General features: G+C 39.8%; 1 protein-coding gene across 2 annotated transcripts in view; it reads right to left on the bottom strand.

Annotated features, from left to right (window-relative positions):
- Window positions 1-467: 467 nt before the first annotated feature.
- plekhf2 (pleckstrin homology domain containing, family F (with FYVE domain) member 2) overlaps window positions 468-27,292 on the bottom strand; it is a 44,955-nt gene continuing 18,130 nt past the window's right edge. For both annotated transcript variants that reach the window (XM_043688026.1, XM_043688027.1), the window contains exon 2: window positions 468-5,339. In XM_043688026.1, coding sequence (XP_043543961.1) covers window positions 4,585-5,331 — 747 coding nt within the window. In that variant the 5' untranslated portion in view covers window positions 5,332-5,339 and the 3' untranslated portion in view covers window positions 468-4,584. The remainder of the gene's footprint in view (window positions 5,340-27,292) is intronic.

Consider the following 27,292-nt stretch of genomic DNA (forward strand, 5'->3'; position numbering starts at 1 on the left):
TAGCCCGAAGCGGGAATTGAACCCGGGTCTCTCATGTTGTGAGGCAGCAGTGCTAACCACTGTGCCACCGTGCCGCCCCTAATGGTTGTGTTCTTGAGGATTAAAATGACAAATGTTTCAAATGTTTTACAGCACCACTGCACTTTGAAAATTGCAGTCCAATGGACAGTAGAGTGATCAGTTTGCTTCAAATGACAAGTTTATAATTACAAACATAGTTTCTTCCCCGCACAATATGGGATAAAGCTTTTTGTAAACAAACCATACTGAAGAAATTTTTCACTCACCTTCCAAAAATGTTACACAAAATGTGAACTGGCAATTTGACATTTAGTGTAGGTACCACTTTCCTTGCTGAATAGGAATTGGTCTGATAAAGAAATCACCGATTGTCATAGGAACACAACTGTTTACTTTGAAAAACTGAGATGCCAGAAAAAATGTGCATCAAGATCTGAACAATTACAAACAGTTAAGAGAGTTTATTTTTAAAGACAATTTTAGTTGTATTTCATTACATAATCTGCCCTAAATCATCACTTCATAACTTGGTATTAGTGTCAGATATCCACTAAAAGTATTTTAAGTAATGCAATATTTAACAAAATACATCCGTTACAAAGTACTAAGCCCTTTCAAAAAGATTAAAGTTTACACATTAATAGTCAACACCAAAACAAAAATCTACATCTCAGACTTAAAGATGAACTGAAGGAATTCTACACCAACATATACAAAAGGAACAGCTTGCACAAATATTTTAATCATTAACTGCAGATAATATACATTTAATCGTGTTTAATTCAGACATTTCACCATCAAACTCAGTGCAGTATAGTGCAAGCTTCTACATTTGCAAGGAAAAGCCTGAATGCAAAAGATAATGTCACATTTACACTTTTTGGAAAATTCTTATGAAGCAACATACTTTGTCAGCAAAATAAAGTGCCAATTTTGAAAAAGTACATTTTATAGAAAAATGGTACATCTTAACAAAAGAACTGTAGATAAAGTATTTTTTTGAAAAAAGCCATTCCTTTATATTACAGAATACCTGTAGGATGCAAGCCAAAGGACAGGATAATAATCTAACTCCTTTTGAAAATCTTTCTTAAATTTATGTACCCTTTGTACACTGATCTTTCCTGAGGGAGAGTTTGGAAAGATTAAATTTTCAAACTGTAGTCATCTTATTATTTTGCATAACGAAGTAAAATGACTTCCTTGGGCAACTCAAACAGATCTAGTGTACAGAAAATTAAACTTAATTTCTCTTGGGTGCAAGTTGCTTTCTTTCTCTCTACTTCAACAGCTGAATGCACAAGAATGAGCATGGAAAATTGCATAGATTTTCTATTGACATTCCATTTAATTCAGCTGATAAGTAACTGAAAATTTTGAATTGAGAAAAGTTGTTTCTTAGGTTTCTAAATCAATACAAACTTCAAAAAGGTCAGCTGGCTTAATGACCTCATGCTGTCATATTTCATATACAAAGAACTCAAAATACAACAGCTCCATCAAAAATTTAATCCTCAATGTAACTGCTTAACAACTTTGAAGTCTAGAAACCTCCATAAATCAGAACAGGACCTTAATAAAAGTTGCATATACTAAATGCAATATTCAACTGAAGTTGGGGGTGAGGAGTCATCTCAATTTGATTTAACAGATCTGGTCACAGAATCAATAATCTAAACAAAAACCCTCTCAGATAGATTAACACCATTCACAAGGTCACTGCATACAAGCACAGTTTGAGACATTTACAAGCTCAATTACAGTCCATTAGGAGCATCAGCCAAATGGAACTCAGCAACTTTCATCAAAACTTTTTTTGTATTTGCATGGGTATCAAACTGGAGACAAAAAGTATAATTCCTGCTACTTTAAAAAAGTTACGTCATTGCTGAATAAATATAGTGATTAAAATAAAAAGAGGTTAAACAGTGCAGTTAAGTATTAAAATAATTATATTTCACGCTACTCCACATTACTAATTAACCAACCAAGAAGAATAAAACATACTCCACCAAAAACACAAGACAAAGGAACAGAAGGATCTAAAGTCACTCTTATCAAAAAAGAACCACCAATTTAGCAGAGCTCAACTTCCTCCAAAAATGTTGCAATAAAAATTTGGATTTTGCCAAGTGTCACAGCTGATTGTTTTTCTCTTAATACTCATTTCTCAGTTTAAAATACTATTTGGTGCAGCAGATGGAAACCCACAATACTATCCATCAAACCATTTTTACTGATCTTTTGTATAAACAAAAGTGGTTTCTCAGTGGGTCAGATGTAAGACACAGTAACAGAGTATGGTTAAAGCTGTGGCTTTAAGGACAAGATAAGATCTGAACAAATCTAATGTGATTTGTTGCTGCACCTTTGATATTACCACAAAATGAACCACACTACAAGAGTGGATAATTTCAGTTTCCTGGCACTGGACACCACTACAAAAGACTAAGCTTATTCACTAGAATTAGAACTTAGGAAATAATGGAATACTGCTTCTGCTTATGTTTGCTTTTACAAATGCTTTACATCATGAAGATAGCTGCTTCATATCAAAGTTAGTAAAAAAAAATTCATAAGCCGAAGGTCAACAACCTTTCCAATACACATTCACCACAAACTTGCATCCTGCACCATAGATGGCAATACAGCTATTAGGGTATTATTCAAATTTAATTTAGCTTTTTAAAATACGCTGATCGAATCAGGTTTACAAAAGGGAAAGCCAAAGATGGACGGTTTTGTACAGGACTATGCCCCTGTTACCAGAAAAATTACACTTATCGAGATAGCAATAAAACTTTAAAATTTAACCAGTGTACAAAGGGTTTGCTTCCTTGTAACACACTTTTGTCAAGGCACTACATGGTCGAAGGAATTCTCATTTCCAGTTTGCTGCCTCCTCTCCTCCAGATTCCCCTGCCAACTTGCTCGCATTCATGAATTTGTTAACGATAATCAGCTAATTACATTTATTCACTGCTTCTGGAATATTAAAACAAACCTGAATGCCAGGTTTTAGTGACCTTCTAGTAGAACCCAACTAAATAAGTGTTTCAGTAACTGAAATAATCTGTGCATTTTAAAAAAAATGTTTTACCAAATTTAATTACACCACAGAAAATAATACGTAACATGGTATTTAGTCTTACTTCTGCTTTACTACAAAAGTTGGAATAGAAACTCCTCAGCCAAACTGATAAGAAAATTGTTACCATACCAGTCACTGGAAATCACAGTACTCCAAATGTGATCATGCAATTCAGATTTCCAATGGGCAATAACAGTCTTATTGGCCATACATACTGACAAATGGTTTGTACTTGACCACGTGAGAAAGCAAATAAATTAAATTCTCCAATCATGCTTTTCAGTCAGTTAATATACTGAGACTTTGTTGTTAATTCTATGGAAGTCAATAACTACTTCACTCTACAGATGCTACCTGAATTAATTATTTCCACAATGGTCCACTTTATTTCAAATTTCCAGCAACTGCAGCACTTTGCTTTCCATAAACTGTTTTTGTATTCAATGTGCTGCGCAAATAAAAGATTAATATCAAGTTCCAGCTCTTTTCCTAAAGAGTTAAAAATTTGGTAGCGAAGCTGGAACAGGCTATGTAAAGGAGAGGGGAAATTACCTTTTAAATGTAACCTGGACTATCTGAATTGCATTAAAGAAACACAATTCATAAAGTACTCCAGAATAAGAGAGATTTCTCTACAATGTATTAACTGATACTTAGTCAGGAATAAAACTGCTTCCCAAAATAATCTTTAGTAAGCTCAATACTATTTGAAAGAATGACTTCAGACTTATTTATGAAACATACTATCCTACCATCTGAGGGAAAGCTTCATATAATGTGATTTGATTTTTGAAATTAAACAAGATATTTAGGACATGACAAGAGATTGGAAAGGAAATCTACAAATTTGCAACATAGAACATTTCCTTCATTAAGGTCCCACCTAGATGTGCAAGATTAAATTCAACTTGTCTGCATTATTTATGTCAGACATTTAGTTTTGATTTTGTACAAGCCACTGCCCTAATTACAAAACTTCAAAATTCTTTTTAAATCTGGCCAATATTGACATTTGACAGTGACGTACAACTGAACTTTCATCTGGCCCAATCTGAATATTCTTTCCCCACTTTTAAATCAAAATTGCTGCATCCAGCCATGAACATTTACTGTACTTTCAGTAATAAATGAAATTTCTAATTTAAAATATTTGGGTGAACAGACAGAATAATGTAAATGGAACACAGCAAGATTTATTTATTTTTGTGCAGCCAGGAAGCAAATCAGTTAAAAATTATGATTACAAACAGTCAAGAATTATATTTTTCAACCAGCATGTGTTTCAGCAAAAGACAGAGTACGAACCATGAGTATATCCAACATTTAGGCACAAGTTTCGTATTAAGGTTTGTCGGTATAACTTATGGCTAATTGTCATGGGAGGACATTTATGTAAAGTTAATTCATCTCAAAAGCAGTTCATTTGAAGTTCTACCCCAATTATTTAAATACCAAAGCTGACATTTCACTTCTTAATCACTGCTGTCTTCATCATCATCTTCATCTGATAAATTTCTAGGGGACTGGAGGGAGCCACGGTAAAACTCAGAACGATTTGGCAGAGTTGCAGTCAGCTGGCCAGTAGAGAGCAGATCATAGCAGAAGGAGCAGACACGCACTGGTTTGGAGGATTGGCTGGGAAGAAGAAATCGTTTTTCTGAACAAGGCCCACAAACGACAAATCCACATTTTCGGCAATGATGTCGACGGCTGACTGGTGTGAATTTGACTTTCTGGCAACGCATGCATATATTTGCCTCTGAATCAGGCACCCAAACAGCAGCATGCTCATTACTGGGTACTTTCCCACTTTTTGACAACAAATCAGTAACACACTTGTTAATATGATTCATCCATTCAGATTTCTCAGTGGCAGTAGCAGCATAAACAGCGAAAGATTTAGTTGGTGTCTTAATAAGCCAGCCATTACGCAACTCACCATCATCTTCAATGGAATCAATTGTAACGTTCTCCAATGGAATTATATGCTGCTTGTTGTACTTTTTCTTTTGGATGACAATATTACCATAAACAAGAATGTCATTGAATAGGAAAAATTGCCTTGCTTTCGGCTTCTTTCGACAAAGCTTTGTAAGAACACCCTCGCCTATAAGTACACGACCCGGAATAGTTAGAGGTTGGCCAGCTGCTCCAAAACAACTCTCAACCATGCCAATGCGGCGAGCATTTGCCTCACTGTTTGCTAAACGGTCCACCATCTTGCTCTCTGTAAGGGAGAAAGACATGAATTACATGGCATATTTAGATAGAACTAACATTTGGCTAGGGAAAAAACTAAAATAACTGATCTTTACCGTGGACAAAACGATTAAAAAATAATTACAATCTATAGCATCCACTTCTACAGCCGAGGCATGTACCTACATTACAAGACAAGTAGGAATAAGTATTATAATGCAGATGAAAGAAAAAGCTACTGAAGTATATCTGGGCAGTATATAACTCATTTGCCATTCTTTCATTAAATTCAAAGATTGTTCGGCAATTAAACACAACTAGAAACATGATGGAATCAGAACCCTTAACACTGTTTAAAACTAGACAAATATCCATGGAAGAAAGAATAGAAAGGGAACAAGTGGATAGCTCTTTTAGCAAGTTGGCATGTTTGACAGTCTAAATTATCTCCTTTTGCTCTATAACTGTATCAACTGAATATCAACCATACATTCATAATCATTAGTTATTTGATTTACACAATCAATTGTACAAAATTAAGCTTTGAATCCTTAATTAGCTGTAATGTACAAACTTGATAGTTTCAAAGTCTTCATCTAATCTTACATATGATTTGGTAGCATTTAAAATACATTATCTGTCCAAATTCTTAGCCTTCCTCTCAAATATAATAGTGGACTCAAAAATCTGCTTCAAAAGCTGTGTTCAAAATTTTAGTCTGTGCATTCTAGTCACAACTTATATTTACATCTGTGCTATCAAGTGTAGTTAGACATCAAACCATTAAAAACTATTAAGAGCATTTGGTCAAATGTTTTGTCAGAGAGGCAGAAGTTAAGGAGCATCTTAAACAGGAACAGTGAGGTACAAAGGAGATATTTAGCATGGAACAAATATTTTAAACAACTCTCAGTATGAGCGTCGGTGGCTAGGCCTGCATTTATTGCTCATCCCTAATTATGCAGAGGCCAGTTCAGAGTTAACCACATTGTTGGGTGTCTGGAGTCACATTTAGACCACTTGCTTACTCCAACTGATAAAAGTGAACTATTGTGCGAATGGTTGTGCACATGTGGGCTTTCCTTAATCAGAGGGTAAAGGCCCTGCTTCTGACTAGAAATTCAAATTCTTCTTTTCCTCTTTCACACATTTATCTTATCTCTTTAAAAGTTATTATTCAATCTGCTAATGTTTCCCCTTTAAAGGAGGCATTTCTCTGCTGATAACTCAAATATCTCATTTCACCACTTGTCTGTTACTAAAACAGAAGACTTCACGAATTCACTTTCACCTTAAACTCTGTTTCTCTCTACAGACAAATCTGAACCATTGAGTATTTCCAGAATTTTGTTTCTTTTCAACAATTCACTTCAGCTTAGCTGCTGGATTCCAGTTAAGCATATGCATCCCATTTTGTTACAGTCATCTGCAACACCTGTAACTTATCACAAGTGTGATGTGGGTTTTCTACAGCAGTTGGGATTAACAATGAGGACATTGATAAAATATCAGCAAGCACTGTATTTCAAATAAGCAATTACTTTGTGACAGAATTAATTTGATGCGACTCTTTGAAAACACCAACTCTCAACAAACGGATGCATTTTTCAATTAAAATACAAAAGTACAGCACATAAATCCTTCAAACTCACCATATCTGCACTGATTATAATGTCAATCTAACCTCAATTACCTGTACTTGGTCCATAACCCTCTAACTTCATGTGTCTAAATGCTTCAACTTTGCTATTACCTCCTTTCCTGGTAGTATGCTCTAGGCACCTATGACCCCAAGTATTTGACATTTTTGCTTGCTCCCCATCCATGCCTCCTTTTACATACTTCTATCAGGTCACCCCTCAGCCTCCTAAACTCTAACAAAAACAATCCAAGTTTGTCCAAACTTTCCTTATAGCCAATGGGCTCCAATCTAGGCAACTTTCTGGCAAACTGCCTTTGCACTCTCCAAAGCCTCCACAGCCTTCCTATAAGTGTAGTGACAAGAACTACACCGTATTCCAAACGTGGCCGGATTCAAGTTTTATACTGCTGCAACATAACTTGGCAATTTTTACTTAACGTTTAATGGGACTAACCTTTTTAAAGAGTTAATAGAATAGGTGGTGATGCTCCAGTCTCCAGTTTACAGGCAAACCATTGAAATTAAACAATCCTTGCCAAGAGTTGAGATTTACTATTCAAAGCAATTAGCATTCAAGGCTAGCAGAACATGCTCATAGCATGCTGCTTTAAAATAATGGGACTCATTTCAGCCAAGTGGAAAGTACATGTTAGGGAGACCAGTAGCAGCCTTAATCGGTAGTTCAACTGACCAATCCTTGACATAGGTTAAGTTCCAGGGTCCAGCCGAAACAAGCACGTTCTGCTAGCCACTGCTTCCAGTTCCAGTTTTCCAAATAGAATCAATTCAACACAAATTATTTCATGGGAAATGGGTATTGCCATTCCCAGTTAACTGAGGCAGTGGTTGTGATTCATATCCTTGGTCAGCTGCAAGGGCAGGTGAATGCAACACACAGCTTGCTCTATTAAACATTTGAAGAAAAAACCCTGCAACTGCAAGATCACACAAAACTGCACATGTAAACATTTCTAAATTGCGCACTGCAGACTTATGCCAACATAAAGAAATCCATGATAGAATACATAGGAAAAGTACTATTCCCAACACACTAGTTTCAAGATGTTCCAAGGAGGAGGAAATGGCCTCAGTGAGTTTCATGTCACTGGGTAGTATCGGAAGTTTAACTTAAAGCTCAGACAGAAGTGGTGAGTGGATGGTGCATCTCAACATCTTCCAGAGGTCCTCTATATCACGGAAGCAAACATTCAGCCAACTCAATTCACTGCACAAAATACAGATTACATACAATCTCTAGTGTGGAAGCAGGCCATTCAGCCCATCGAGTCCATACCGACCCTCCAAAGAGCATCCCTCCCAGGCCCACCCTCTGATCCTCGCCCTTAACATTGTGTTTCCCATGGTTAATCCACCCAGCCCACACAGTCCTGGACACTACAGGCAATTTAGCATGGTCAATCTATCTAACCTGCACATCTTTGGACAATGGGAGGAAACTGGAGCACCCCTGAGGAAACCCACCCAGGCACAGGGAGAACTTGCAAATTCCACATAGACAGTCGCCTGAGGCTGGAATCAACAGAAGGAAATTAATAGGCTTCCAATTCCAAAGCATTAAAACTGAAAGCACATTAAACAAGTGGCAACCTGGTGACACAAGTATAAAATTGGTTGGAAGGTAACACCTTCAACACATTATCTGGGCTGACACCAGTTGTTAAAGTTCACCTGAGAATGCAACTTTTAAAAAGAAGTTTTGTGATTTACGTATGAAAGAAGTGAAACTAACACGGTCATTCCAACAGATGAGAGACTTAAACAATCAAGGTATTTTTCAATGTATAATTTCAGTTACATCACGGTAAACTTTTGCTATAAATTCTGTGTCTTACAATTGTGTACTCCACAACCACCTGATGAAGGAGCAGTGCTCCGAAAGTTCATGCTTCCAATTAAACCTGTTGGACTATAACTTGTTGTTGCGAGATTTTTAACTTTATACACCCCAGCCCAACACCAGCATCTCCAAATCATGACCTCATCAATGTTGAACACTACATACCTACATTTACTGATGGCATCAACTTAGGCAATATAACAGTGTAAATATTGTCACTGGACAATGAGCACTTAAATGAAATTACAAAAATGTGACAGATGGAGATTAATGTAGTTGAGTAAGAGGATAATCCTCTGCCTCAATTCAACTTCCCATCATTCTCCAATTCTGAGACCAAAAATCTGTATTGATCTATTCCTAACCCTTTTCTATGTCCCTAACCAGCACAGACAATTCAGTCTTGAACGTGCTCTGATGTTCAGTTGATTATGTCTCAACTGATCATACTTCCAACTATCCACTTTAGTTCCACAACCCTGAAAACAATCATCAGGAAAATGTGACAATCTCAATTTGAAGTTTTAATTGACCAGTTAGCAAAGACATTTTCTAGTGGAGAAGGTTCCTAATTTTCACAACCCTCTGTTGGAAGAAATACAATTTGGCATGGTCCTCAAGGAGGATGGCTCTATTTTTAAGGTGCTATCCTTTGATCAGACCTTGCCAGAAGGGGAAATCATTTATCAATTTACCCACCAGTCATAAACACACAGAAGATGTAGGAATAGAAGTAGGCTGTTCAGCTCATTAGGCCTGCTCTGTCATTCACGAGATTATGGCTGATCTGATCATCATCACCACCATTTTCCTGCATTGTTCCCCAAAGGTAATTCCCTTACTGATTAAAATTCTAAACCTAAAGTATAGTTAATGACCTCAACAGCCCTGTGCAGTAAAGAATTCCAGCATTAACTTAACCTCAGAAATACAAGTGAGACAGAATTGCATATTAAATGTGTAATCCCTTATTTTGAGATTACATCGTTTGGTTAAACAACATCTCTGCATCTACTCTATCAAGTCACCTAATAATCTTGTATATTTCAATAAGGTCACATCTCATTCTTCTGAATTCCAACAAGTAGAAGCCTAACTTATTCAACCTCATTGGAAAATCTCTTCATACATGAAATCAACCTGATGAACCTTCTCTAGACTCTCTCCAATCCCAGTACATCTTTCCTTCAAGAAACTGTTTACAGTACTTCAGCTGTGGTCCAACTTCAGCATAATTTTAGCAAGACCTCATTTTTATACACCATTCTCTTTGAAATAAAGGCCAACAATCCACGTATACTCCCCAATACTGATTCAAATTGGATGCGACCTTGTGATTCACGCAGGTTCTCCCACATGTAGTGCAGCTTTCTGCAGTGTTTCACCACTTCAATAATATTCAGCTTTTCTGTTCTTCCTGCAAAAGTGGACAGCCTCAAACTTTGCCACATTATTTTCTGCCATGCTCTTGCTCACTCAACCTGTTTATATCCCTCTCTAGACTTCTGGATCCTCACTACTTGCCTTATTGTATTATCTGTTGGCAACAGTACATTCGCTTTAGTCATACAAGTCACCAATATAAGTTATAAATAATTGTGCAATGATCCCTGTAGCGCTCTACTAGTTACAAGTTGCTATCCTTTAAAATCCCCCATTTATCCCAACTGTCTATTAATTAGCCAATCCACTATAATTGCTAATATACAAGCCCCATCACCAAACGGGTAATTTTATTAAATTGCCTTATGTCCAGTATAGGAGAAAGTGAGGACTGCAGATGCTGGAGATCAGAGCTGAAAATGTGTTGCTGGAAAAACGCAGGTCAGGCAGCATCCAAGGAGCAGGCGAATCGACGTTTCGGGCATGAGCCCTTCTTCAGGAATGAGGAAAGTGTTGAGGAAAGTGTCCAATATATTAAAAGTTTTCCAAGGATCCAAATATCAGCTGGATCCTTTTTGTCACTGCTGCTTATTACCCTCTCAAAAAACTGTTCTGTTTGTTGGCATGATTTCTTCACGAAATCATGCTACTCTGCTTGCATTTATGTTCTGCTATTATCTAATTTACATTACAGTCCACTTGCCAACAAATGTTAAGCTAACTGGCACAAAATCAAACTACTGGAGAAACTCAGCAGGTCTGGCAGCATCGACAGAGAGAAAACAGAGTTAACCTTTTGAGAAAGGCAGGAAGATGAGATTGATATGTTTAGTTGGCTGGACGTTATTTTGTGATGCAGAGTGATAACAATTCCTCCACTGGCTGAAGTTTCCACGAAGGACCCCCTCATGGGGTCAGGCTGAACCACAAGCAGTTGTCTCTCTCCAATGAGAGAATAGCCCTCTGGTCTGGTAATGACGACAGTGACATTAAAAGGTCACTGGATTTGAAACAAACTCAGTTTTCTGTGTAAAGCATGATATCATATTGGTGCAACTCACACACAAGGACTTTAAGCATGCTTAGATTCTATAAAGTTTTAATATTACCTCAAAGGTCAAACAGTCAAGATACTTTGAATCTATACTCTACAGATATTAAAAATATTAAGACTTTTTCTGTATCCCCTACAAAACCCTCAAATTTATAGGTGGAGCAATCAAATTAATAAGGAGAATAAAATATTTACAAAGTTATAATCTTTTCCCGATAGAAATAGAGATTCAATTTTCATTAACAAGAGTAAAAAATCTTCCCTGCAGCAAGGGCCGAATATGTCTATCTTCGTAACAGATCTTTGTCAACTGAAGAGGTCATCTGACACAAATAGAATTGATGATACATGTTAAATTTTTAAAGAAGATAAAGCTCTACAAAACTGATTAGCTTGCAATCTTTACATTGAATACACTTTGTCCACTTGCTTCAGTGCTCACTGCAGCAAATATATATTGAAAAGAATACAGCAAATTTAAAAATGTTTCAAACTCAACTATTTGGAAATAATGTTCAGACGAAAGGCTCCTTTTTATTTATTCATGAGATGTGGGCGTTGCTGTATAGGCCAGCATTTATTTCCCCCTCCAATCACCCAAGGGGCAATTAAAGTCAACCACAATGTTGTGGGTCTGTGAGACTCATGTAGGACAGACCAAGTATGGGCAGCAATTTGCTTCCCGAAAGGAAATTAGCGAATCAGATGGGTTTTTCTGACAATCGGCAACGGTTTCTTGGTCACTCGACTCTGATTTTTAAATTCAAATTTCACCATTTGCCATGGCAGGATTTGAACCAGACAACAATGCCTAGGTCTCTGATTTAATAGTCTAGTGATAATACCAGTAAATCAGCGCTTCCCCTAGCCGTAAACATTAACTTCTGCTTCTATTCAAAGATACTGCCTGATTTGCTTAGTATTTAAAATAAATACTAAGGGTTGCTTCCTCTAGCTCTAAATAATAGTAATCTGAAGTAAATGCAAGCGTCAATCCAAATTTTATGTTAATTTGTCAGAGCAGCACAAACTCACCTGTTGACAAAATGTGCCAAATTTTGATTAAGTAGAATTTAGTGAGTAGGTATGACAGGAATTGTGGACATATTAAACATACAGTCCAATATGACACCTCTTTTGAGCAACCAGCATCAACGTAGTTTTATGAACACGAAGTTGACAACCGTTAGTCAAACTTAGACTTTTGATATTGTAAAGAATCACGTGTTCCAAAGAACGGTCATATCAATTTCAAAACATTAATGGCTTATCTCTCCATAGAAAACTGCCAGACTCTAATTGCTCCATATCTTGGATTTTTCACCATTCGCAGCATTTTTCTTTTATAAAAATCATTTGCCTCTTGCACACTTAGATTAAATTCTTTGAAAATGATACATTGCCAAAAGTATAAGCCAGTTGTAAGAATGAAGAGCAACTGGGACTTGAACGAACAGGGCAAGTAATTCATGTCTCCTTAACCAAAACAGATTGAGAGATTGTCAAATCAGCATTGCAAGAATGGAAAATGAAGACAAATTGGAGTAGGGGAATTCAATGTCAAATCATGTACAATCATGTATTAAAAAAACAAAAAAATAACAGGTGGAGTAAGAAACAGAAGTAAAAATTGTTCAATTTTAAATGTGACATTTTTTAAATTGACAATTGAAGCTTCTCTTTATCATGGTTAATGTTCAAAGCCTAAGATTAATAACATTAAATGATACTTAGACTGAAACAGACAAGTCTTAACTTTGTCAGGTTTAGTTCATATCTGCCTCACAAGTGACGCATCTGTATGACAATTAAGGGAAAAGCAAGATGCTATTTGGACATAGCTAACAGCAGAGCAATGCAGGTCATACAGCTTTTGAATTCAGCCTCTCCCCTCAAATTAGAGTCAGAGATGATAAGCACAGAAACAGACCCTTCAGTCCAACTCATCCATGCCGACCAGTTATCCCAACCAAAATCTAGTCCCAACTGCCAGCACCCAGCCCATATCCCTCCAAACCCTTCCTAATCATATACCTATGCAAATGCCTTTTAAAATGTTGCAATTGTACCAGCCTCCACCACTTCCTCTGGCTGCTCGTTCCATACACATACCACCCTCTACATGAAAAAGTTGCTCCTTTCCCTCTCACCCTCTCACCCTAAACTTATGCCCTCTAGTTCTGGACCCACCACCCCAGGAAAAAGACTTTATCCATTTATCCTATCCATGCCCCTCATGATTTTAAGCGCCTTTATAAGGTCACCCCTCAGCCTCCGAAACTCCAGGGAAAACAGCCCTAGCCTATTCAACCTAACCCTATAAATCAAATCCTCCAACCTTGGCAACATTCTTGTAAATCTTTTCTGAACCCTTTCAAGTTTCACAATAGGAAGGAGACCAGAATTGCACGCAATATTCCAAAAGTGGCCTAAACAATGTCCTGTACAGCTGCAACATGACCTCCCAACTCCTGTACTCAATACTCCGACCAATAAAGGAAAGCATGCCAAACATCGTCTTCACTATCCTATCTACCTGCGACTCCACTTTCAAGGAGTTTTGAATCTGCACTCCAAGATCTCTTTGTTCAGCAATACTCCCAAGGACCTTACCCAAGATCCTGCTAAGATTTGCTTTCCCAAAATGCAGCACCTCGCATTTATCTGAATTAAACTCCATCTGCCATGCCTCAGTCATCTGGTCAAGATCTCCCATTGTAATCTGAAATAACCTTCTTCGCTGTCCACTACACCTCTAATTTTGGTGTCATCTGCAAACTTACTAACTATTCCTCTTATGCTCACATCCAAATCATTTATATAAATGACAAAAAGTAGTGGACCCAGCACTAATCCTTGTGGCACTCCACTGGTCACAGGCCTGCAGTCCACCACCACCCTCTGTCTTCTACCTTTGAGCCAGTTCTATATCCAAATGGCTAGTTCTCCCTGTATTCCGTGAGATCCAACCTGTCTCTTACGAAGAACCTTGTCGAATACCTTACTGAAGTCCATACAGATCATGTCCACTGCTCTGCCCTCATCTTTGTTACTTCAAAAAACTCAATCAAGTTTCTAAGGCATTTCCCACGGCCTATCCCTAATCAGTCCTTGCCTTTCCAAACACATGCACATCCTATCCCTCAGGATTCCCCCCAATAACTTGCCCACCCTGCAAAATCAGACTCACCGGTTAATAGATTAGATTTAAATTTTACTCTACTTAGTGTGGAAACAGGCCCTTCGGCCCGACAAGTCTACATTGACCCGCCGAAGCGCAATCCACCTGGACCCATTCCCTTACGTTTACCCCATTCACCTAAATTATGGGCAATTTAGCATGGCCAATTCACCTAACCTGCACATTTTTGGACTGTGGGAGTAAACCAGAGAACCCGGTGGAAACCCATGCAGACACGGGGAGAATGTGCAAACTCCACACAGTCAGTCGCCTGAGGCACGAATTGAACCCGGGTCTGGTGCTGTGAGGCAGCAGTGCTAACCACTGATCCACCATGCCGCCCACTATAGTTCCCTGGCTTGCCCTTACCACCTTTCTTAAATAGAGGCACCACATTAGCTAACCTCCAGTCTTCCGGCACCTCACCCGCGACTATTGATGATACAGATATCTCAACAAGGGGCCCAGCAATCACTTTCCTAGCTTCCCACAGACTTCAAGGGTACACCTGATCAGGTCCTGTGAATTTATCCACTTTTATACACTTCAAGACATCCAGCATTTCCTCCTCGGTAATATGAACATTTTTCAAGATGTCACCATCTATTTCCCCACATTCTATATCTTCCATGTCTTTCTCCACAGTAAACACTGATGCAAAATACTCATTTAGTATCTCTGCCCATCTCCTGTGGCTCCACACAAAGGTCGCCTTGCTGATTTTTGAGGGGCCCTATTCTCTCCCTAGTTACCCTTTTGTCCTTAATTTATTTGTAAAAAAAACCTTTGGATTCTCCTGAACTCTATTTGCCAAAGCTATCTCACGTCCCCTTTTTGCCCTCCTAACTTCCCTCTTAAGTGTACTCCTACTGCCTTTACACTCTTTCAAGGATTCACTCGATCTATCCTGTCTATACCTTTCATATGCTTCCTTCTGTTTCTTAACCAAACCCTCAAGTGTCATGCTCCTATTTGGTTCCACCTCCTTCCTCAGAAATTTTAATTTGGTGTCTGACATCGCTTGCTGGGACCGTTTAGCTCAGTTGGCTGATGTGTGCCGCAGAGTGATACCAACAGCTGAGTTTGCCATGAAGGATTTCCTTAACCATTACCCTTGGCTGATATATGGTGGCCCTCAGGTTAAACCAACACCAGTTTTTTTCTCTCTAATGAGAGTGCAGCCCTATGGTCTGGTGCACAATAATCTTAGGAAAGAAAGAAAGAAAAGGTGGAGGGATAGGTTTGTTTTACAAGGCTGTTGCTTGAGGGCTTGAGCTGTATGGAGAGGCTAAATAGGGCTGGGGCTATTTTCCCTGGACAGTCAGAGGTTATGGGGTGACCTTATAGAGGTTTATGAAAGTATGAGGGGCATGGATAGTGTGAATAGCCAAGGTCTTTTTTTAAAACCAGGGTAGGGAAGTCCAAAACTAGAGGGCATCAGGTTTAAGGTGAGAGGGGAAAGATTTAAAAGGGATTTAAGGGGCATCTTTTTCACGCAGAGAGTGGTGCATGTATGGAATGAGCTGCCAGAGGAAGTGATGGAGGCTGGTACAATTACAACATTCAAAAGACACCTGCATTGATACATGAATAGGAAGGATTGAAAGGAATATAGGCCAAATGATGATAAATGGTTAGGTTAATTTAGGATATCTGGTCAGCATGGACAAGTTGGACTGAAGGGTCTGTTTTTGTGCTGTACAATTCTATAACTCTATTCCCTACACCTACCAGCCTTTCCTTTCACCCTAACAGGAATATACAGTCTCTGGATTCTTGTTATCTCATTTCTGAAGACTTCCCATTTCCCAGCCGTCCCTTTACCTGTAAACATCTGCCCGCAATCAGCTTTTGAAAGTTCTTGCCTAACACAGTATTGTCAAAATTGGCCTTACTCCAATTTAGAACTTCAATTTTTAGATTGGTCTATCCTTTTCAATCACTATTTTAAAACTAATAGAATTATGGCTGCTGGCCCTGAAGTGCTCCCCCACTGATGCCTCAGTCACCTACCCTGCTTTACTTCCCAAGAGGTCAGGTTTTGCACCTTCATCCACATACCAAATCAGAAAATTTTCTTGTACACACCTAACAAATTCCCCTCCATCTGAACCCTTAACACTATGGCAGACCCAGTCTATGTTTGGAAAGTTAAAATCCCCTACCATAACCACCCTATTATTCTTACAGGTAATCGAAATCTCCTTACAAATGTGTTTCTCAATTACCCGCTGACTATTAGGGGCCGATAATACAATCCCAACATGATCACCCCTTTCTTATTTCTCAGTTCCACCCAAACAATATGCCTGAATGTATTTCCAGAAATATTCACCATTAGCATTACAGCTGTACTATCCCTTATCAAAAACACCACTCCCCCTCCTTTCTTGCCTCCCTTTCCATCCTTCCTGTAGCATTTGTATCCTGGAACATTAAGCTGCCAGTCCTGCCCATCCCTAAGCCACATTTCTGTAATTGCTATGATATCCCGGTTCCATGTTCCTAACCATGCCCAGCGTTCCAGTGCGTTCCCTTTCAGGCCTCTTGCATTGAAATAAGTGCAGTTTAATTTATCAGTCCTACATTGTTCTCTGCTTTGTCCCTGCTTGCCCTGACTGCTTGACTCACTTCTTTTTTCAACCTGTCTCAGATTGCTCCAGCTTTTTTTTTAATATAACTAATGGCAATTATTAGCTTTAACGTTATGTTGGCACAAAAAAAATTACAATGCTCGCAAAGCTAGCAAATTTGCATTAACTAGTCACAACAATTATAGCTTCACAGCTGAGGAAAATGTATTGAAGTATTTCTGTTTTTATATAATTTGTTATTGTTTAGACAGGGAAGGAAAAAGATTTGAATTGTGTGATGTCACCACACGGAAAAACATTACAGCCAATTAAGTACTTTTCAGAAGGGCATTCACTTTATAATGTAGAAAATATGCAAGCCAAATTGGACACAGCAGGGTCCCACAATGAAAGTGCAATAACAACCACAAGTTTATTTTAGAGTTATCAATGAAACTATAAACTGTTAGAACATTGTATTCTTTACAATAGCACATAGAATCTTTTAAGGCGAAAGTGAGTACTACAGATGCTGGAGATCAGAATCAAGATTAGTGTGGTGCTGGAAAAGCACAGGTCAGGCAGCATGCGAGGAGCAGGAAAAATCAACGTTTTGGGCAAAGTCCCTTCGGCTTTTGCCCGATTTTCCTGCTCCTCCAATGCTGCCTGACTTGCTTTGCTTTTCCAGCACCACACTAATCTTGACATAGAATCTTTTAAGTCTACCTAAGAAATCAGACAGTGGCTTAGCTTAGCATCTCAGCTAAAACGTGGTACTTCAGATGGTGTTACGTTTCTTCAGTGATGCACTGTAGCATTAATCTAGACTAGATGCACAAGACTCTTAAATGGAACTTGAAGTCAATTTTGACAAAGACAAGACAGCCCTACCATTGAGCCCAATCTTATTTATGAACTTGACAGTTAACTTATCATATTGATTGTAAACAGAGTTCAAGAACATTACAAATCACATCATAATGAAACAAACTTGTATTAGTTCCAACACAACAGCCACGTACGTTAAGATTTGTTTCTATCCTTTCCATTCACGGACTGTTCAAAATGTATTTAATACTGAGAAACATTGCTGGTTCAGAGCAAAAAACAAAAAGAAAAGTTAACAGCACTACCACCTCAAGAAACGTCTGAACAAAAGTACATTGTGCATTAATTCTTGCATTTTCACTGGTACGCTAAAATCTATATGCTAAATAATAATGCCGTTCTTTGAAATGAAATATATAGTGGGTTGAAGCAAAACAATATCTCTATGTATGCACATAAAAGCAGGAATATTAGAAGCTTATACTTAAAATTACTATTTTGGGCAATCAATAGACAGCAATTAAAGGGTTGTCAAGTTTGAGCTATCCAAAGCCAGAAAAGACCCAGCAATGCAATTATGAACAATGGCTTTTTGCACTTAGGTTATGCTCGAAAACAGCATCCAAATATATTATACCAAAAATGGCTGAAATTCTCTTTCTACTACAGACAGGAATGAAAAAAATATAAATTAACAATAAATTGGCTCAAATGTAGAAGGGTGGTGGTGGAAGGTTGTTTTTCAGACTGGAGGCCTGTGGCCAGTGGATTGCCACAAGGTTTGGTGCTGGGTCCACTACTTTTGAACTTTTACATAAATGATTTGGATGCAAGCATAACAGGTATAGTTAATAAGTTTGCAGATGACACCAAAATTGGAGGTGTAGTGGACAGCAAAAAAGGTTACCTCAGAGTACAACAGGATCTTGATCAGATGGGTCAATGGGCTGATAGGTGGCAGATGGAATTTAATTTAGATAAATGCGAGGTGCTGCATTTTAGGAAAGCAAATCTTAGCAGGACTTACACACTTAATGGTAAGGTCCCAGGGAGTGTTGCTGAACAAAGAGACCTTTGAGTGCAGATTCATAGCTCTTTGAAAGTGGAGTCACAGGTAGAGAGGATAGTGAAGAAGGCATTTGGTATGCTTTCCTTTATTGGTCAGAGTATTGAGTACACGAGTTGGGAGGTCACCATGTTGCAGCTGTATACGACATTGACTAGGCCACTGTTGGAATATTGCATGCAATTCTGGTCTCCTTCCTATCGGAAAAATGTTGTGAAACTTGAAAGGGTTCAGAAAAGATTTACAAGGATGTTGCCAGGGTTGGGAGAATTTGAACTATATGGAGAGGTTGAATAGGCTAGGGCTGTTTTCCCTGGAGTATCGGAGGCTGAGGGGTGACTTCTGAAGGTTTATAAAATCACGAGGGGCAAGGATAGGATAGTCTTTTCCCTGGGGTGGGGGAGTCAAGAATTAGAAGGCGTAGGTTTAGGATGAGTGGGGAAAGCTATAAAAGAAACCTAAGGGGCAACTTCTTCACGTAGAGGGTACGAGTATGGAATGAGCTGCCAAAGGAAGTGGTGGAGGATAGAACGATTGCAACATTTAAAAGGCATTTGAATGGGTACATGAATAGGAAGGGTTTAGAGGGATATGGGCCACGTGCTGGCAGGTAGGACTAGATTGGGTTGGGATATCTATTCGGCATGGACGGGTTGAACCGAAGGATCTGTTTCCATGTTGTACATCTCTACGACTCTAAAAACTTCCTTAAAATTAAGAGAAAGCACTTAATACTCTTCAATATGGCGCCAGTATTGATATACTTCGTAATCCTGCTCAGAATACTATCTAATCTTAACTCAAGCTTTAAGATTCTTATGAAACATTAAAAGCAGGATATCAACTTAAAATTTGAGCTTTATTAGTCAGAGTGTTTTTTAAAAAAACACAAACTGGTGGTCTTGATTTTTCTCCAAACTGATGAATCTAGGCTAAGGGTATTCTTTCACTGTGAAAGCATGCAAAGGAATGAGCCACACTGTTGTTGCAAATTTTAATGTCAGGCATTTATTTGCAAATCTCAGAGTCAAAGTCGTACAGCATGGAAACAGACCCTTCAGTCCAACAAATCCATTTTACCTAACTGAGTTACAGCAACTCTCCAGGTTACGAACAAGTTCCAGTTTTTCCGTTGTTCGTAAGCCGAATTTGTGCTTATGTCGGAAGAGATATGGGCTAATTAGTCCACCCATTCGTTAGGATGAAACATTGTACGGAACTATTTTTAAAAATAATTTTTTAAAATGAGGTTGGTTAGTAAATACGGGACGTTCGTAAGTCAGAAGTTCATAACCTGGGGACTTCCTGTGGTCCCACATGGAAGCATTTGGCCGATATCTTTCCAAACCTTTCCTATTCGCGTACTTATCCAAATGTCTTTTAAACGTTGTAACCGTACCTGCATCTACCACTTCCTCTGGAAATTCATTCCACATATGAATCACCATCTGTGTGAAGATGTTGCCGCTAAGATGTCTTTTAAATCTTCTCCTCTCACTTTAACTTATGCTCTATAGTTTTGGACTCCTTTAGCATGGGAAAAAGACCTTGGCTTTTCACCTTATTGATGCCCCTCATGATTTTATAAACCTCTAGCACAAAACATGGAATTGATTAATTTGCTGTTTTTAAACAGTGTATGTACATATGCATAGTTTGTCTCAATAAATTAGTTCAACTATAGATACATGCAATTCTGAGTATTGCAATATTTAGGAATAATACAAATCCATGAAAAACGTACAGCTAAAATAAAGATTCACAAGAATAGTGGTTAGAAGTCAGATAAAGGCAATTTTGAAAAGTTGGGTTTTGTTTTTAAATTATTTTTTAGATCAGATTAGATTCCCTACAGTGTGGAAACAGGCCCTTCAGCCCAAAAAGTTCACACCGACCCTCCAAAGAGCAACCCACCCAGCCCCATTTCCCTACATTTACCCTCGACTAATGCACCTAACACTATGGGCAATTTAGCATGGCCAATTCACCTAACCTGCACACCTTTGTGATGAATCCCATGCAGACACGGAGAGAATATGCAAACTCCACAAAGACAGTTGCCCGAGGCGGGAATTGAACCCGGGTCCCTGGCGCTGTGAGGCAGCAGTGCTAACCACTGAGCCACCGTGCTGCCCTATGGAAAAGAAAGGTTTCTAAAACATGAGAATTTGAAACATTAACAGTGGAAATATGTTTCCACTGGTTCGGACAAACAGAGTATATATTATGACTTATTACCATCAAAATAAGAAGAAAGCTCAAAAAAAGTTAATCCTTCAACATACACACCTTGTATGTATATTTATCAAGATGTAAACTACAGGGTATTTAAAAAGGAATGTGTTATAATGGACAAACGAATTCAGGGAAAGGCTGGATATTAAACGCAGAAAACAATGGAAATCACACTGTTCAATCAGCATTTGTGAAAGGATGAAGGAGGTCAATAGGTATGGTCAAAATCAATTAACATTGTTGCTGGGTTTCCAGACTTCACTGCCCCACTTAACCTGGCCATTTTGCATCAGTTTCTGAACCAAAAAGTTAGAAATGGTAATGATCAAAAAAAGCAACTGAAACACTTTTCTTAGAATCATTCACCCAACAGCGGGGAAATTTCTAACAAATATCCTTTGTTATCGTCTTGTCAGATAAATATTTATTCATTCCAGAAAGTTGTCCAAATTTTTGAGCCTGGATTAATACTAGAATTTAACACAGAACTTTATCAAATGTATGTTTTGGGAATAAGCAGGAATTTAGAGGAACCAGATCAGGTTTGATTTTGTTGAATGGCGAAGCAGGTTGGAGGGGGCTATGTACCCTATTCTTGCTTCTAACTTGTATGTTCATATGCAAGCTTTCCATAGTTTACTTTGATCTTTCATCAGAACTAAAAAAAAACGGAATTAGCTAGAGACAGTTCAAGAGCTACCACCATTACAGTGAGCAATACCAGTATTGTCACTGTTGAACATTGAGATTCCACAATTACTGAGAAAAGCTGCCCAAATTTCTTCCAGCAACATACTTGATTGTTTCACTCTTTCCAAAACTGACTCGCAGTTTTACTTCCAACAGCACTGAGTTGTAATCATTTACAAATTAAAAGTTTGAAAGTTGACAATTTTAAAATACAGTTATTTCAGTTCGCATTAATTCCATCTCCAAACAAACATGACAAGGCCTTCATCAACAAACGTCAACTGAAACCAATTATTTCAAGAACACATGGCCAACGCCACAGTCATGGGAGACAAATGAAACAGACACTTGATAGATAGGGTCTTTCGTGCCAATTAGGAAAAAATTGTTGTGATAATCCACGCGATGAGTTAAATTATCGTAGATTAAGTGCTTGACTGAACAAAATCAAGTTTAAGAGCCAGGAGGCTTTGCTGCAACTCTACAAGACCCTGATGAGACCACACTTGGAATATTGTGTCCAGTTCTGCTTGGCCCACTATAGGAAAGATATGGAGGCTTTGGAGAGGTTGCAAAGAAGGCTTACCAGGATGCTGCCTGGACTGGAGGGCTTGTCTTACGAAGAGAGGTTGACTATGCCCGGACTTTTCTCTCTGGAGAGGAGGAAGAAAGGTGACCTGATCGAGGTATGAAAGGTAATGAGAGGCATGCATAGAGTCAATAGCCAGAGACTTTTCCCCAGGGCAGGATTGACTGGCACGAGGGGTCATAGTTTTAAGATATTAGGAGGAAGGTATAGAGGAGACATCAGAGATAGGTTCTTTATGCAGAGAGTTGTGAATGCATTGCCAGCGGTGGTGGTGGAAGCAGAGCGATTAGAGACATTTAAGCGACTGCTGGACATGCACTTGGACAGCAGTGAATTGAGGGGTGCGTAGGTTAGGTTATTTTATTTTACACTAGGATTAATCCTCAGCACAACATCGAAGGGCCTGTTGTGTGCTGTACTTTTCTATGTTCTAAAATGTTGGGAAATGAACAATGGGCATTGGGAGGGAAACCTGGAATCTAGATAAATGTTCAAAAGCAGCAGGGAAGGTGTGGAAGTCTAATATTTCACAAAAATGGAAAGATTTTATTACTAATTGGAGAATGGTGGCCACCCGATTAAACAAAAAATCCCACCAAATTTCTTGGGAACACACCGCTAAACATAATATCACCCTCATCACCGATGATGGGGAAAAACCCTTCATTGGGAGGCTTTGAAGGCATTATGTGAAATGTACGAACTTAAAACCTACTAAAGATAAAAGAGAGAAAAGTGACTCTCCGGTACCACTGGACACGTCTGGATCCAGGCTTATTTGATAGTGCGGAAGAATCTGATAGAAATGAAAACTGTTCATCTCGTAGCACCCCCCCACAGCACTGATGGCAAACCTTTACCCCCAACCTGAATCAGCTCCACCCTACAATCAGTCCCAGACCCTCCCCCAAAGCTCCGCCACGTCCCCCCTTAACTTTCCAGGTCTTAGATGCTCAATCCAGTATTGATATTACCCCAGCCACATGCACTGATCCTGTCTGTTGCTGGACTCGCAGTCGTTTTAACTGTGGTAAATCAAAATCCAAGTCTATTCCTAATACCTTCCATGGAAGCCAGAGCAGTTCCCGGAAGCCTCAGCAAAACATGTATTTGACTGGGTGCCCAGATCTTAATTCTGAGTAATGCGTCCAAACCGGACTCCGATGCTGACTTCCCCACGAGCATTAATGCTATGACGAACCACCCTGATCAGAGGTCCCACCGCTCAGAATCCCCACTTGATTAAAGTTTTCGCTGGCGATACCTCCTTTAACGCAGGTAATATTTCCACCCAGTTCAATGCACTCTTGATGCAGTGTCTCCCTGATGAAATAGGTAAATCCATCCATTCTCATGCCCTAGATTGGTCAGAAAAAAAGTACGTCCCAGATGAAACAACTAGTCACCCACTTCTGAAGTTTGAATAAATCGGGCCTATCTGTGCCTGTTTAGCACAAAATGGTTCAGAGACCTGTCTGCAATATGGCCTCACGATATCAAGTGGGGCCAGTACCCTGTATTCCAGAGTGTGTGGATCCATACAGCAATGGCTGTGCCAAATACCTTAATGGTCCTGTGACACCCCCCTTTACACCAGGCGCCTCTCCTCGCCCTGTCCCAAACACACCGGACTTTCGAGATCAGGATTGGGGAATTCAATTTAACAGCAGACAGGTTGTTTCACCTGTGGTTCCTCTGGCCACTGGAGGAGTGACTGTCCACATAGACAGCCCTTTGCCAGGCCTATCGGACCTCCTCCCCGACAACTCAGGCAGAGTCCCGACCGCCTTGCCCCTTTCTCCACCCACAATCCATTCTGTCACTGACTAACACTCGGCAGACAAGGCCCCGCTCTAAGATGCAGTAATTTTCCCGACCTCAACTCTTCTGAGGAGGAACCCATCCTTTACCTTGGTGTCAAGTCTGCCCACTTACTCTTCCACTTGGACACTGGCACTATATCCTCTATGCTAGATGCTGACATCTGCTCACAGTATGAATTCCCCTCAACTGATGAAAAACTGCTCCTCTCAGGCCTTTCCTCCCAGGTCCAGGAATTCCCTCAACCTCTAAACTCATGGTTCATTATGGACAACAGAGTTCCCTTATTCAGTTTGCGGTCACTCCCTCTCCGAGCCTCAACCTTGCTGGTAGAGACATTCTCTGTCATTTGAATCTATCAGTCGCGTGTGCTGATGGGGGAAATTAGTAATTCCAGTGTTGCTGATCATCATGCCCATTGGTGGTCCTTGGACATCTCCAACTTTTCCCTGCCTCCTGATGCCTACCCAGGACATGTGAAATGTCAAGAGAGGTCCAATGGCATTCCCTTCAAAAGAGAGGAACAGTTCCTATGTGGTAAAGTCAATCGTACCCACCTCACTGTACCTTACCCTCACTCGGTGGCCATTGGCACCTACTTCCCAGGACAGTACCCTGTCTGGGGCACTGGGGACCGGCACACGACTGTCAGAAGCGCGATGTCTCAGAGGAATTTTGCACTGCCTATAAAGAGCTTCCCACCCTTCCTGCCGGACAGGCAGCTGGTTACAGTGCTGCAGGTTTTTTTTCTCCCTTGGGGCTTCTGAGGCTAACATGGCCGCCCACAACCCTAACTAACTTGCGGACTTACCATGTTGGGCAACACTACTTGCAGAGCGCTCAAGGTCATCTTCCAGAACCTGAACCAACTCAGACTTTTCTTCATGCAAAGTCACTATACATTGGATTACCTCCTCGCCTGTCAGGGTGGTGCTTGCTCTATAGTACAGGACAAATGTATGAGTCTGGATGATGTCACAGCTAATGTCACCCATTATGTCCACAAGATAGATGAATAATTAGGGTCTATAAAGGAGGGCAAGGGATGGGTTGGATGGGGGAACTGGGGGCTCAGAGGATGGAAGGACTGGTTAGTGAACGTGGCTATTTACGCAAGGGTGATTATAATGGGAAGCTTCCTGGGAATACCTGTTCTGAAATGCATCTTACATCGAGTGATAGACTTCATGCAGGGAATATTTCCAACAGGACGGGCTTTGGTGACCCGATACTCAGCTGTTAAGGATTCAAACGACAACCGCACCAAGGTCAGCCCCTATGCCATTGGTTTTCACAAAATGATAAAAGGGAATGAGAATACATATAAGGTATGAGCAGGTAGGGAAAGAGTTAAGTTTTGGGTTGTATGAGACAAAGGCTCAGCTAGCATGACTTGGTACAGATGAGAAATTGCAGTGAACAATGAAGTGCTAGAGGCAAGGGTAGTGGGTTAATGAGGTGAAAAGCATTCATTGTGTGAAGCCAGCTAACAAGGTTAAGAACATCCATTGTATGATGCCAGATGGCTTAAGCTTTACGCTCGCTGATTGTAACGGTTACCCAATCAATATAGATGTTGGCTTACTTAGAAGCTGTAAGTGCCTATATAATTTTGGGTGGCACAGTGGCTGGCACTGCTGCCTCACAGTACCAGGCACCCAGGTTCGATTCCTGTCTCCAGCAACTGTCTGTGTAGAGTTTACACATTCTCCCCATGTCCACATGGGTTTCCTCCCACAATCCAAAGATGTACAGGTCAGGTGAATTGGCCATGCTAAATTGCCTATGTGTTAATATATAAACAGTGTTAGGTGCATTAGTCAGAGGGAAATGGGTCTGGGTGGGTTACCATTCACAAGGTCCGTGTGGACCTTTGGGCCGAATGGCCTGTTTCCACACTGTAGGGAATCTAATCAAACCTAATAATTCCTTAAGAATTTCCTCAAGAGAAGACCAAGAACTCATGTCTCTGTGCACACGGGCGATCGTTCTCTGTCCCTCCAGGGTACAGGATAAAGATGAAGGAGGTAAAGCCACACTGTGTCTCTCAGTGTTTGCGTTAACTGATAGGGTAATAGGGAAACAGGACGACAACAGAGATAGGCTGGCATCAGCCTGGCTTTAAGAAACATAAATTATAAACGTTAATCCTAAACTTTATCAACAGTCAGAGACCATAATATAAGAAAACACTAATGAATCTATACACAAAAGACAGCTGCCAGATAGCCAACCATTTCAGAGACTTTGCTCATTCATTTAATCTCATTAAAGAGGAGTTTAAATGTTACTAACTTTTGGTTACTGATTGGGATGCGCTCTCAATCCAATGAACGGAAAACTTTGTCGCACAATTTAATAATTATTAGATAAAGTTTACATTAAAAGTTATTACACAACAGAGTAAACTCCTCTGCTAATTTAAACCAGCAACGCAGGAAAGATTCACCCTGTGCTGTAAACTTAAAATTTTAGAGGCAAAGAACTACTCAAAAGTCACTATTTGTGAGTTGTGGGTGGCACAGTGATTAGCACTGCTGCCTCACAGCACCAGAGACCCGGGTTCAATTCCCGCCTCAGGCGACCGACTGTGTGGAGTTTGCACGTTCTCCCCGTGTCTGCTTGGGTTTCCTCCGGGTGCTCCAGTTTCCTCCCACAGTCCAAAAATGTGCAGGTAAGGTGAATTGGCCATGTTAAATAGCCCGTAGTGTTAGGTAAGGGGTAAATGTAGGGGTATGGGTGAGTTGCGCTTCGGCGGGTCGGTGTGGACTTGTAATCTAATCAAAGTTTTCGCGAAGATTTGTAGCTCGGGTGCTCGTTGCTGTGGTTCTGTTCGCCGAGCTGGAAGTTTTTGTTGCAAACGTTTCGTCCCCTGGCTAGGCGACATCATCAGTGCTTGGGAGCCTCCTGCAAAGCGCTTCTTTGATGTTTCCTCCGATGTTTATAGTGGTCTGTCCCTGCCGCTTCGCAGGAGGCTCCCAAGCACTGATGATGCCGCCTAGCCAGGGGACGAAACGTTTGCAACAAAAACTTCCAACTCGGCGAACAGAACCACAACAAC

The sequence above is a fragment of the Chiloscyllium plagiosum genome, chromosome 4 (assembly GCF_004010195.1).
Source record: "Chiloscyllium plagiosum isolate BGI_BamShark_2017 chromosome 4, ASM401019v2, whole genome shotgun sequence".
Taxonomy (NCBI): domain Eukaryota; kingdom Metazoa; phylum Chordata; class Chondrichthyes; order Orectolobiformes; family Hemiscylliidae; genus Chiloscyllium; species Chiloscyllium plagiosum.